Genomic DNA, 11,496 nt, shown 5'->3' on the forward strand with positions numbered 1-11,496 from the left:
CTGCCCGGTCCACGGGCTCGAGCGCGCCCAGATGCTGGGGAGAAGAGCTGCCGTGCCACAGCTCCCGCTCACAGCCCACGGATGTCACGGTGCGTCGGTGTTCCCGTCTGTGACGTGGCAACGTGGTGGCCGTGCCTTCGGGGCTGCTCCAGGGCTGACTGGAGATGCTACTATGGGCTTTTTGTTGGTGGTGTCTCACTGACCCTGCTCTAGGCCAGACGGGTGGACTGCACCCGTGACAGCCTGGGGTCTGCGCTGCTGAGTCACGTCCTGGAGGTCGAGCTCCCTGGCCTCCCTGGAAGCGACACAGGCTGGCGTCGCCCTCGCCGTGCGGCCCGCAGGAGCGCGAGCCCGTGAACCCTCTTCTGTATGAAATACCGGCCTCAGGCGCGTCCTCACAGCCACACAGGGCGGCCTGGCGTGCTCTGTGACACGGTGACTGGGAGGGAAGCTCCTGGCCTGAGCACCATGTGTCTAGGGCCCCGGCACCCGCTCCCTCCTGAGAGGCTGCACCCTGCGAGGCTGCGAGTGGGGCCGCCCACGCCAGCCACGGTCAGCCCTGCAGGCCTCTCGCTTTCATTTACCACTTTTCAAGGAGAGGAAGGCACCTCCCTGCTTTAACCTGAACTTCTCACGGTGATGGACAAGGCCACATGTGTCCTTCATAAGGTCCGGGCCACGTGTGGCTTCCATCAGCAACTTGCTCTTCCAGGCTCATGCTCACCTTCCTCTTGGGGTTTTTACCTGTTACTGATTTACGTGAGTACACAGCAGGGTCTGAGCCTTGCCCGTGTGTGTGTGTGTGTGTGTATACAGCAGGGTCTGAACGTTGCCTCTGTGTGTGTGTGTGTGTGTGTGTGTACAGCAGGGTCTCAGCCTTGCCCGTGTGTGTGTGTGTGTGTGTGTGTGTGTGTACAGCAGGGTCTGAGCCTTGCCTCTGTGTGTGTGTGTGTGTGTGTGTACAGCAGGGTCTGAGCCTTGCCCGTGTGTGTGTGTGTGTGTGTACAGCAGGGTCTCAGCCTTGCCCGTGTGTGTGTGTGTGTGTGTGTGTGTACACAGCAGGGTCTCAGCCTTGCCCGGGTGTGTGTGTGTACACAGCAGGGTGTGAGCCTTGCCCGTGTGTGTGTGTGTGTGTGTGTGTGTGTGTGTATGTGTCTGTGTTTATGCAGCAGGCATAACTCTGATCCTCAGCCTCCGTCGTGTACCCTTGTTATACAATGAACTCCTGTAAATCAGTCACCGCTGAAAACCCTGAATGGTGGGTGAGAGAGAAGTTGAAAGAGCAAGTTACAAACAGAAGAATTCCGGTGGCCATGAGCTTATGAAGGACACACTTCCACGCCTTGCTGGCCACCAAAAAAATTTGACTTTTCTTCAACATTTGCATTTATTTCAGAATAACAACAAGAGAGCAAAGACAGAGAGGTGTGCAAACAACACCACTGGGAAGAAAACCACGGTACTGAAGCTTTTTTTGCTCCGCCCCAGGCTTGGGCCTGCGTTCTCTTTTTAAAAAATAATTGGGCCGGGCGCGGTGGCTCACACCTGTAATCACTTTGGGAGGCCGAGGCGGGTGGATCACGAGGTCAAGAGATCGAGACCATCCCGGTCAACATGGTGAAACCCCGTCTCTACTAAAAATACAAAAAATCAGCTGGGCATGGTGGCACGTGCCTGTAATCCCAGCTACTCAGGAGGCTGAGGCAGGAGAATTGCCTGAACCCAGGAGGCGGAGGTTGCGGTGAGCCGAGATCGCACCATTGCACTCCAGCCTGGGTAACAAGAGCGAAACTCCGTCTCAAAAAAAAAAAAAAATAATAATAATTGGCAAGGCCGTGTGTGGTGGCTCACACCTGTCATCCCAGCACTTTGGGAGGCCGAGGCGGGCAGATCAAAGGGTCAGGAGTTCTAGACCAGCCTGGCCAACATGGTGAAATCCCATTCTACTAAAAATACAAAAATTAGCTGGGCGTGGTGGCGCAAGCCTGTAGTCCCAGTTACTGGGGAGGCTGAGGCAGGAGAATCGCTTGTTCCCGGGAGGTGGAGGCTGCAGTGAGCCGAGATCGTGCCTTGCCCTCCAGCCTGGATGGCAGAACAAGACTCTTGTTTTTTTTTGAGACGGAGTTTCGCTCTTGCTACCCAGGCTGGAGTGCAATGGCGCGATCTCGGCTCACCGCAACCTCCGCCTCCTGGGTTCAGGCAATTCTCCTGTCTCGGCCTCCCGAGTAGCTGGGATTACAGGCACGTGCCACCACGCCCAGCTAATTTTTTGTATTTTTAGTAGAGACGGGGTTTCACCATGTTGACCAGGATGGTCTCGATCTCCTGACCTCGTGATCCACCCGCCTCGGCCTCCCAAAGTGCTGGGATGACAGGCGTGAGCCACCGCGCCCGGCCGAGACTCTGTTTTTTTTTTTTTAAATTGATAATACTGGGGACAGTGGAACTTTTCTTAGCACAAAGTTGTGACTGTGTCCTTGAGGTTGCCGGGATTGGTGTTCAAGGGAAAGGAAAGCGGTTCTCATCCCGGGATTTGGTGCTATGTACCCTCGGCCTGTTGTCGCCGAAAGTCACCTCCAAGACAGCACCCCGAGTGCCCGCTCCGGGAAGCCTGCCGGGGACTGTGTGTGAGGGGAGGGCGTGGTTGCACCCGGCCCCTGGAAAGCCCTGCTCCACCCGCCGTGCCAGTCGGTCCTCCGTTTTCTCAGCCATGACCCAGGCTGTTCTCCCTCCTCACTGCTGAATGCACGCGCCCACCCAGAGGAGGGTGGCACCGGGTGCTGCGTTCTGCAGGGAGCCGGCCTGGGTGCGTGCCCGGTACAGTCCCGTGCCAATGTGCTGCCTCTCTGGGCTCGTTTTCTCCTTGGTGAGACGGGGGTGGTACCAGGGAAAGCCTCTGGCAGGACAGACTTTGGGGGTGACTGGGAAGATGCTGCCCAGCCCTGGGTCCCGTGTTTGCCCCGGCCGAGCGGAGGCCCGTTGCCCGTGCGTGCGGTGGCATCTGGTGGCCACGTGTGGGATTGCTGCTCCTCCCCGGGGCGCCGGGGACGTCACTCGCTCAGGATGGTTGTTGAAACTGTTCTGGACGCTCCAGGAAGAGCAGGCGTGACCGAGATCGTCACAGTCGCAGTCGGAGTGCTTGTGCTAATGCGGTGAAGAGGCAGCACCGAGGCTGGGCGCCGCGGCGGCTCACGCCTGTCGTCCCAGCACTTTGGGAGGCCGAGGCGGGCGGATCCCTTGAGGTTGGAAGTTCGAGACCAGCCTGGCCAGCATCCGGAGACCCCCGACGCTACTAAAAATACAAAAATGATCCCGGTGCGGTGGCCGCCTGTAGTCCCAGCTGCTCAGAAGGCTGAGGCAGGGGAATCGCTTGAACCTGGGGGGCGAGGCTGCCATTGCACCACGGCCCTCCAGCCTGGGCCTCACAGAGCAAGATCGTGATCCATGTGAGTGAACAAACGTTCCCCCGTAGGTTTAGATGGACAAAGAAGGAAGCCCTGCTTCAGACGAGGTGATCTCTAAGGGGACTCTTCAAGGCAGCATGCACGTGAATTGGGATGGGGTTACTGAGCCCAGCACCGAGGGGCCGTGTGGTCACGAGTGTGGGTGTGAGGAAGGGATGGGGAGGGGACCAGCCTGGTGGGCCCAGGGAGGGGGACCTTGTGGCAGGGAGTCTCCATCCTGAAGCAGAAGCTCCGGGGGCCCACAGCCCCACCCGGGTGGCTCTGACGGTGCCACCGGGGACAGGAGAGGGGCGTGCTTCAGTGGCGTGTGGCTGCATGACCAGCAGCCCTGCTACCAACTAATGGGGGGCACTAGCCACTCCTTGGGATTCTCTGTTCTGCGCTGGACGTCACAGCTGACGGGGGCACTGGCCACTCCTCGGGATTCTGTGTTCTGCGCTGGACGTCACAGCTGACGGGGGCACTGGCCACTCCTCGGGATTCTCTGTTCTGCGTTGGACATTTCCTCACTAGGGAGCAGGACGTTTACTGCTCCGCGACAATCTCTCACAACTGTTTGGACCGAGTCGTTGCTATGCTGCGTCTCCGTGACACGTGGAATCGGCCCTGTCCCCGCCCCCCATAGGCCTTCATGACAGGAGCTGCCTCAAAATGAATCGGCTGGGGGGCGTTTTGGAGACGCAGGGATGCGTTGGACGGCAAACTCCTTCACTTTTTCCTCTCTCTCCTCCTGCCGTTTTCTTTTGCAAGAACCTGAGGCGCCCAGAATTAGGTGAACGGTGATGCCTTACTTCCATCTGCCTGTTCATTGACCCATTCACATGCTCATTCCGCAGCCAGGGAGTAAGAATGTCCCCAGTGACTCCCAGCCACAGCCCCACGAACAGCGGCACCTGCTACGGCTGCGAATCAGACTTCTCGTCTTGCTTTCTTGCTTTTTCTTTCTTTTCTTTTTTTTTTTTCTTAGAGACGGGGTTTCCCCATGGTCTCAATCTCTTGCCCTTGTGATCTGCCCGCCTTGGGCTCCCAAAGTGCACGGCTCTGAGCCACCGTGCCCGGTCTTCTTTCTTTCTGTGGCTGAGTCTCACTCGGTCCCAGGCTGGGGTGCAGCGGCGCCATCTCGGCTCACCGCAGCCTCTGCCTCCCAGGTTTAAGCGATTCTCCTGCCTCTGCCTCCTGCGTAGCTGGGACTACAGACGCGCACCACCACGCCCGGCTAATTTTTGTATTTGTGGTAGAGAGGGGGTTTCACCATGTTGGTCAGGATGGTCTTGAACGCCTGACCTCGGGGCCTCCCAAAGCACGGGGATTACAGGCAGGAGCCACCATGCGCCATGCCCGGTTTGTGTGTGTGTGTGTGTGTGTGTGGCAGTCTCACTGTTACCCAGGCTGGAGTGCAATGGCATGATTTCAGCTCACTGCAAACTCTACCTCCTGTGTTCAAGGGATTCTCCTTCCTCAGCCTCCTCAGGAGCTGAGGGTGGGGGAGTGGGGGGGCATGCCCCCACAACTGACTAATTTTTTTCTAGAATTTTGAGATGGAGTCTTGCTGTGTTGCCCAGGCTGACGTGCAATGGCGCTATCTCTGCTCACTGCAACCTCCGCTTTCCGTGTTCAAAGGCGTCTCCTGCCTCAGCCTCCCGAGTAGCTGGGATGACAGGCACCTGCCACCACTCCCGACTAATTTTTGTACCTTTAGTGGAGACGGGGTTTCATCATGTTGGCCAGGCTGGTCTTGAACTCCTGACCTCAGGTGATCCACCTACCTCAGCCTCCCAAGTAGCTGGGATTACAGGTGCCCACCACCATGCCCAGCTAATTTTTGTATTCTTAGTAGAGATGAAGCTTCACCATCTTGGCCAGGTGGGTCTTGAACTCCTGACCCTGTGATCCACCTGCTGGGACTGTAGGCTTACGCCGCCACGCCCGGCTAAGTTTTTGTATTTTAGTAAAGACGAGGGTTTCACCGAGTTGCCCAGGCTGGTCTCAAACTCCTGAGCTCAGGCAATCTGCCTATCTCGGCCTCCGGAAGTGCTGGGATGACAGGTGTGAGCCTCGGCGCCCGGACCTGGCGTGTCTTTTAATAGAGGCCCCTGCTGACCCCTCAGGTGTCCTTCCTAAACCAATCCCAGACTGACCCCGGATCCCAGCACAAGCCCAGGTGACCGGCATTGTGGACAGCACGGGGGTTAGAATGTGGGCGTGGGGAATGTGGGGGGCGTTCTCCTGTCTCCACGGTGACCACAGACACATTTGGGTGTATAAGGAGTGAGGCCGCGGGCTGGGGAGCGACCTGTGTATGGGGGACGCCAGGCAAGGGCGGGGTTCACTCGTCAGCCAGCACTCCGAGGCCGGGGGTGCGTCAGAGAAGGAACTGGACGGCGACCCCCGCGGCCTCCAGAACTCTGTGTACGGGAGCCGGCGGGTCACAGACCCCAGACTCCAGGACCTGGGCCATGCAGAGCTGGGCCCTGAAGACCCAGAAGAGGAGCTTCCCCCTGAGGAGGGGGCCGGGGAGGAGCTCCTGGAGACCCTGGACCCCAAAGACGCCCTTTCTGAATTGGAGAGAGTTCTGGACCAGGACGCAGAGGAGGACATTCCTGAGATGAGGTGGGCACCGGGGGGCAGGGGCCTGCCCGGGCACGGGGTGGGGGTAGGGCTCAGCCCCTGGCCATGGGGGAGGCAGCAGCCCCCACACCCACCAGTCCCCAGGGCAGGGGCACATGAAAGTCTTGTTCCCAGCCTCTCCCTGGCTTGCTGCTCCCAGGGGTCCCTGCTGAGGCAGCCCAGGTGTTTTCCCTGGTCAGAGGGCGGCCTGGGCATGGGCTGGGTCAGACGGTGGCCAGCACCCCTCCCTGGGCTCCAAGGCAAACGCCAGCAAACACTTCTGTTCAGTGGCAGAAGGTGGAGTAAATGAACTTTGGAGTCAGGCACACTGAGTTTAGGCGCCCAGAGTTTGGAGTTCACAAGTGACGGCCTCATGTCAGACAGAGAGAAAAAGAAATGGGAAGAAAGAATCTCCCAATTTGGCCGGGGGAAGTGGCTCAGGCCAGTCATCCCAGCACTTTGGGAGGCCGAGGCGGGCGGATCACAAGGTCAGGAGTTTGAGACCAGCCTGACCAACATGGTCAAATCCCATCTCTACTAAGATTACAAAAATTAGACAGGCATGGTGGCACATGCCCGTGATCCCAGCTGCTGAGGAGGCTGAGGCAGGAGAATCGCTTGAACCCGGGCGGCGGAGGCTGCAGTGAGCTTAGATGGCACTATTGCACTCCAGCCTGGGCGACGGAGCAAGACTCCCTCTTTTTTTTTTTTTTTTTGAGACGGAGTTTCGCTCTTGTTGCCCAGGCTGGAGTGTAATGGCGCAATCTCGGCTCACCGCAACCTCTGCCTCCTGGGTTCAGGCAATTCTCCTGCCTCAGCCTCCTGAGTAGCTGGGATTACAGGCACGTGCCACCACGCCCAGCTAATTTTTTGTATTTTTAGTAGAGACGGGGTTTCACCATGTTGACCAGGATGGTCTCGATCTCTTGACCTCGTGATCCACCTGCCTCAGCCTCCCAAAGTGTTGGGATTACAGGCATGAGCCACCGTGCCCGGCTGAGACTCCCTCTTTAAAAAAAAAAAAAAAAAAAAAAAAAAAAAAGTCTTCCAACTCAAAAGTTGAAACGATCCCAAGCACCACAGGTGTCTAAAACGTTTTAAAAGGTTGGGAGAAAGATGTTCTGGGTGAACTCATGATTTGGTGAGTCGGAACCAGGGGCGGTGATTCCATGATTTGGGGCAAGTTGCCCACTGACCCCAGCAAGGAATTCACGCCTGGCGCCCCTGGGGCCTGCTCCTCCGCCCGCAGAGCGTGGTCTGCGCCCACGTCCATGCCCAGCTGCCCCTTCGCACGTGGGCCCTCTTCTTAGGCCTTTTCCCCAGCTGCGTCCTGGGCGGCGGAGGCCCATTTACCGGCCAAGAACTCAGCGGCCGCCCGGCTTTCACGGGCTGTGCCGACCTGCAGAGAAAACAGCGGGGTGTGAGGGGCTGTGTCAAGGAAGGACACAGGGGCAGGGAGGTGGGCAGAGGTCCCGGTACTCAACTCCGTCGCCCGCTGCCTGGTCCCCCCGCAGCCTCTGAGCTTCCCGGGAGGCGGAAGCTGTGCTCTTTGTAGGTCGGTTGCTCCTCTGGGGCCTGGGACACAGGCGTTCCTTGATAAATGCTTGTGGGTTGACTAAACATCACCTCAGCACTCACTCAGGCAGCCCCCCGGGATGGGGGACAGTCTCACCCCCGGGTTCACAGAGGAGGACACGGAGTCCTGGGGAGTCAGGAGACCTGGCCGGGGTCTTCCATCCGCACACCTGGGAGCTGGGTTCAGTCCAGGCCAAAGTCCTCCCGCTGGAGACCCCTGGTGGGAAAGGAGATGTGTGAGGGTGGGGGTGTGGGGTGGGGGGTGCGGTGGGAGGAGGGGGAGGTGTGAGCAGTGGCGGGGTTGTGGTGGGGGGAAGGGGAGGTGTGAGCGATGGGGGGTGGGGTGGGGAGTGGGGAAGGCTTGAGTGGTGGGGGGTGGATGGGGGCGTGTGGGGGGAGGTAGAGGTGTGAGCAGTGGGGGGTGGGGTGGGGGTGGGGGTATGGTGGGGGGAGGGGAGGTGTGAGTGATGGGGGTGGGATGGGGAGTGGGGGGGCTTGAGCGGTGGGGGTGGGTGGGGGCATAGTGGGGGAGGGGGAGCTGTGAGCAGTGGGGGTTGGGGTGGGGGGCATGGTAGGGGGAGGGGGAAGTGTGAGTGGTGGGGGGGCACGATGGGGGGAGGGGGAGGAGGGGGAGGTGGGGGAGGTGGGGGAGGCACGAGCCGAGTGGGGGTGGGGGAGGCGGCAGATTAAAGGTGCTTGCGCGAGGCCCCTACTCCTCTGGCTCCCAAATGCCTTGGGTGGAAAAGCAGCTCCAGCTTAGACGTGGAATTCTCCCGAAGCCGGCTGTCCATCAGCCAGAAGATCCCTGGCACCGCCGTGGCCAGAGCGAGGAAGAAGAGGCGGCGGCGGCTGAGTGAGCTGGCAGAGCCCAAGAGAAACTGGCAGGTCCTGAAAGACAGGTGAGGACCCGCTGGCTGGCCACGGGGCGGTGGGGGCAGGGCAGCGGCTTCCTCTGCACCCTCCCAGGCTCCCCCTGTCCCCGCGGCTGACTCCGCACCCCCAGCCCCCACCAAGTCGGACGAACTTAGGGGCTAGCTGGCTCCGGCCAGACACCAGGACTCGCTGGGAACTCTGTTCTCCGGCGGTGGCCGGTGAGGAGTCCGGGAGCAAACGGGAGGCCCAGGGCAACAGGCAGTGGGGGCTCGGCCCTGTCTCCTCGCAGGAAGGGCTGCCGTTGTAGGGGCTATGCCTGGATTTCCCCATGCCAGACGAGCCTGCAGTTCTGTCTCTACTGGTAAGTCCAGGGCCGTCTCCCCCATCCGTCTGTGCTGGGGGACACGTGGCAGGTTCCAGGGGCCCCCTTGACTCGGCCACCCTCTTCTCTCCAGGGAGAAGGATGGGGGGGCTCCTCAGGTCGGGGGCTCTGCGCCCCCACGGCTGTTCCTGACTTCAGCCTTGTGGCAAGCCGTTCTGATCTCGGTCTGCTCCCAGGGGCGGCCTGGGCTTTTCCCCAGCTGCCTCCTCCTCTGGACACAAGCCTAACTCAGGACAATCCGTGCATCCCGGGGGCCCTGCAGTGGGCTTCCCTGGCCTTCCCCTCTCCCTGAGACTCCTCGCCTGCCCTCGGCCTCCCTCCCGGCAGAGACCCGGGCTTCTTTCCGGCGCGGCCTGAGCTCTCTGCCCGCTTCCCTGAGCCACCCGCTTATTCTAGGCCGTCTGTGTACTGGATGGAGCGGTTCCTGGAGGACACCACCCTCACCATCACAGTGCCCGGTAGGTGCAGCCGTGCCCGCCGAGGCCCCTGCCCGGCCGCTGCGTCCAGATGCTTGTGGCCTCCCCTGGCCACCTCCACAGAGCCTCTGTCCTCGCCGCTTCTCTCTGGGGTCCCGCTCTGCCGTCTGTCCCCTGAGGAGCCAGAGCTGCCTGAGGTGGTCCTGGGGGCGACGGGGTGGGGCACACTCTCCAGGGTAGGAGTTGACTTCACTGTCCACAATGTGTCCACGCTTTTCTTCTTGAGAGGAATCTGGTATTGAGGTATCACAGATACCTCCGAATGAGATGTTTCAAGAAAGTTCACTGTAGCGGCGGCTAACAGAACCGCTCCTGAGGATAGACCCTCGCCCACTGCCGTCACTGTCAACCCAAGGCTTGTACTGACTTCAGAACAAAACCCACTTTCCCAGCCTGCAGGTGGCTGGATCTGTCTCGAGCGCCATGGAGGGGCCGTGGGCCAAGCTGCCACCCACCCCTGCCACTCACAGCAAGGAGCTTGAGGCCTCTGAGCCCCTCATCCCTAAAACAGGGACAGGATACCCCCTCTCTGCAGGGAGCCTGGTCCCCAGTTGTCTCTGCTCATAGTGCCTCCAGTTGAACCTCCTGCCCCGGCCCATGAAAAGCTGAATTCCTCGGGCAGAGGCCCCTGGGCACCACAGGGCATTTACGCTGGGGTTCACCAACTCCGTTTCCCATTTGCACAGAGGTGTCCCGGAGAGTGGAGGAGCTGTCTCGGCCCCGGAGATTCTACCTGGAATATTACAACAGCAACAGGTGGGGAAGGAGGCCGGATGAGACTATGAGGGCAGAGCCTGGCAGGTGGGGAAGGAGGCCGGGTGAGGGTCTGCAGGCACAGCTTGGCAGGTGGGGAAAGAGGCCGGGTGAGGGTCTGTGGGCACAGCTTGGCAGGTGGGGAAGGAGGCCGGGTGAGGGTCTGAGGGCACAGCTTGGCAGGTGGGGAAGGAGGCCGGGTGAAGGTCTGCAGGCACAGTTTGGCAGGTGGGGAAGGAGGCCGGGTGAGACTCTGAGGGCAGAGCTTGGCAGGTGGGGAAGGAGGCCGGGTGAGGGTTGAGGGCAGAGCTTGGCAGGTGGCGAAGGAGGCCGGGTGAGGGTCTGCGGGCACAGCTTGGCAGGTGGGGAAGGAGGCCGGGTGAGGGTCTGAGGGCACAGCTTGGCAGGTGGGGAAGGAGGCCGGGTGAGGGTCTGAGGGCAGAGCTTGGCAGGTGGGGAAGGAGGCTGGGTGAGGGTCTGCGGGCACAGCTTGGCAGGTGGGGAAGGAGGCCGGGTGAGGGTCTGAAGGCACAGCTTGGCAGGTGGGGAAGGAGGCCGGGTGAGGGTCTGCGGGCAGAGCTTGGCAGGTGGGGAAGGAGGCCGGGTGAGGGTCTGTGGGCACAGCTTGGCAGGTGGGGAAGGAGACCGGGTGAGGGTCTGCGGGCAGAGCTTGGCAGGTGGGGAAGGAGGCCGGGTGAGGGTTGAGGGCACAGCTTGGCAGGTGGCGAAGGAGGTTGGGTGAGGGTCTGCGGGCAGAGCTTGGCAGGTGGGGAAGGAGGCTGGGTGAGAGTCTGCGGGCACAGCTTGGCAGGTGGGGAAGGAGGCCAGGTGAGGGTTGAGGGCAGAGCTTGGCAGGTGGGGAAGGAGGCTGGGTGAGGGTCTGAGGGCACAGCTTGGCAGGTGGGGAAGGAGGCTGGGTGAGGGTCTGCGGGCACAGCTTGGCAGGTGGGGAAGGAGGCCGGGTGAGGGTTGAGGGCAGAGCTTGGCAGGTGGGGAAGGCGGCTGGATGAGACTCTGAGGGCAGAGCTTGGCAGAAATGCCTTATCCTCCCCTGTCTGGGCGCAGAGGTGGGGAGGGTCCAGGTCTAGCCCTAGACAGCCTGCGTTCGGATGGGGCTGGCCCTCTTCCCACCCCCAGGCTGCTGGGCCCCTGGCAGCCGCCTTCCCGGCCGTAGAAGGCTGGTGTGGAGGCCACCCGTGAACGGGGCTCACAGTGCCCAGATGCTGTTATCACCATTATTACTGTATGTTGTTGACTCAAAAAACGTAGAAATTATAAGACACGTTATTATTTTACGTACAAAATTCTTTCTTATCACTTAGAGACCCTCTGCTTGTTAGAAGTGTTCTTTTTTTTTTTTGAGACC

At 60.4% G+C, this 11,496-nt stretch overlaps 1 protein-coding gene across 2 annotated transcripts in view; it reads left to right on the forward strand.

Moving 5' to 3' along the window:
- Window positions 1-5,693: 5,693 nt before the first annotated feature.
- Window positions 5,694-11,496, forward strand: part of SPMAP2 (sperm microtubule associated protein 2) — a 16,561-nt gene continuing 10,758 nt past the window's right edge. The window contains exons 1-5 of one of the 2 annotated variants that reach the window (XM_039465424.2): window positions 5,694-6,074; window positions 8,426-8,545; window positions 8,809-8,880; window positions 9,298-9,359; window positions 10,064-10,133. In XM_039465424.2, the coding sequence (XP_039321358.1) occupies window positions 5,764-6,074; window positions 8,426-8,545; window positions 8,809-8,880; window positions 9,298-9,359; window positions 10,064-10,133 (635 nt within the window). In that variant the 5' untranslated portion in view covers window positions 5,694-5,763. The remainder of the gene's footprint in view (window positions 6,075-8,425; window positions 8,546-8,808; window positions 8,881-9,297; window positions 9,360-10,063; window positions 10,134-11,496) is intronic. The other variant, XM_074385741.1, reaches the window with a different exon arrangement.

The sequence above is a fragment of the Saimiri boliviensis genome, chromosome 14, assembly GCF_048565385.1.
Source record: "Saimiri boliviensis isolate mSaiBol1 chromosome 14, mSaiBol1.pri, whole genome shotgun sequence".
Lineage (NCBI taxonomy): Eukaryota > Metazoa > Chordata > Mammalia > Primates > Cebidae > Saimiri > Saimiri boliviensis.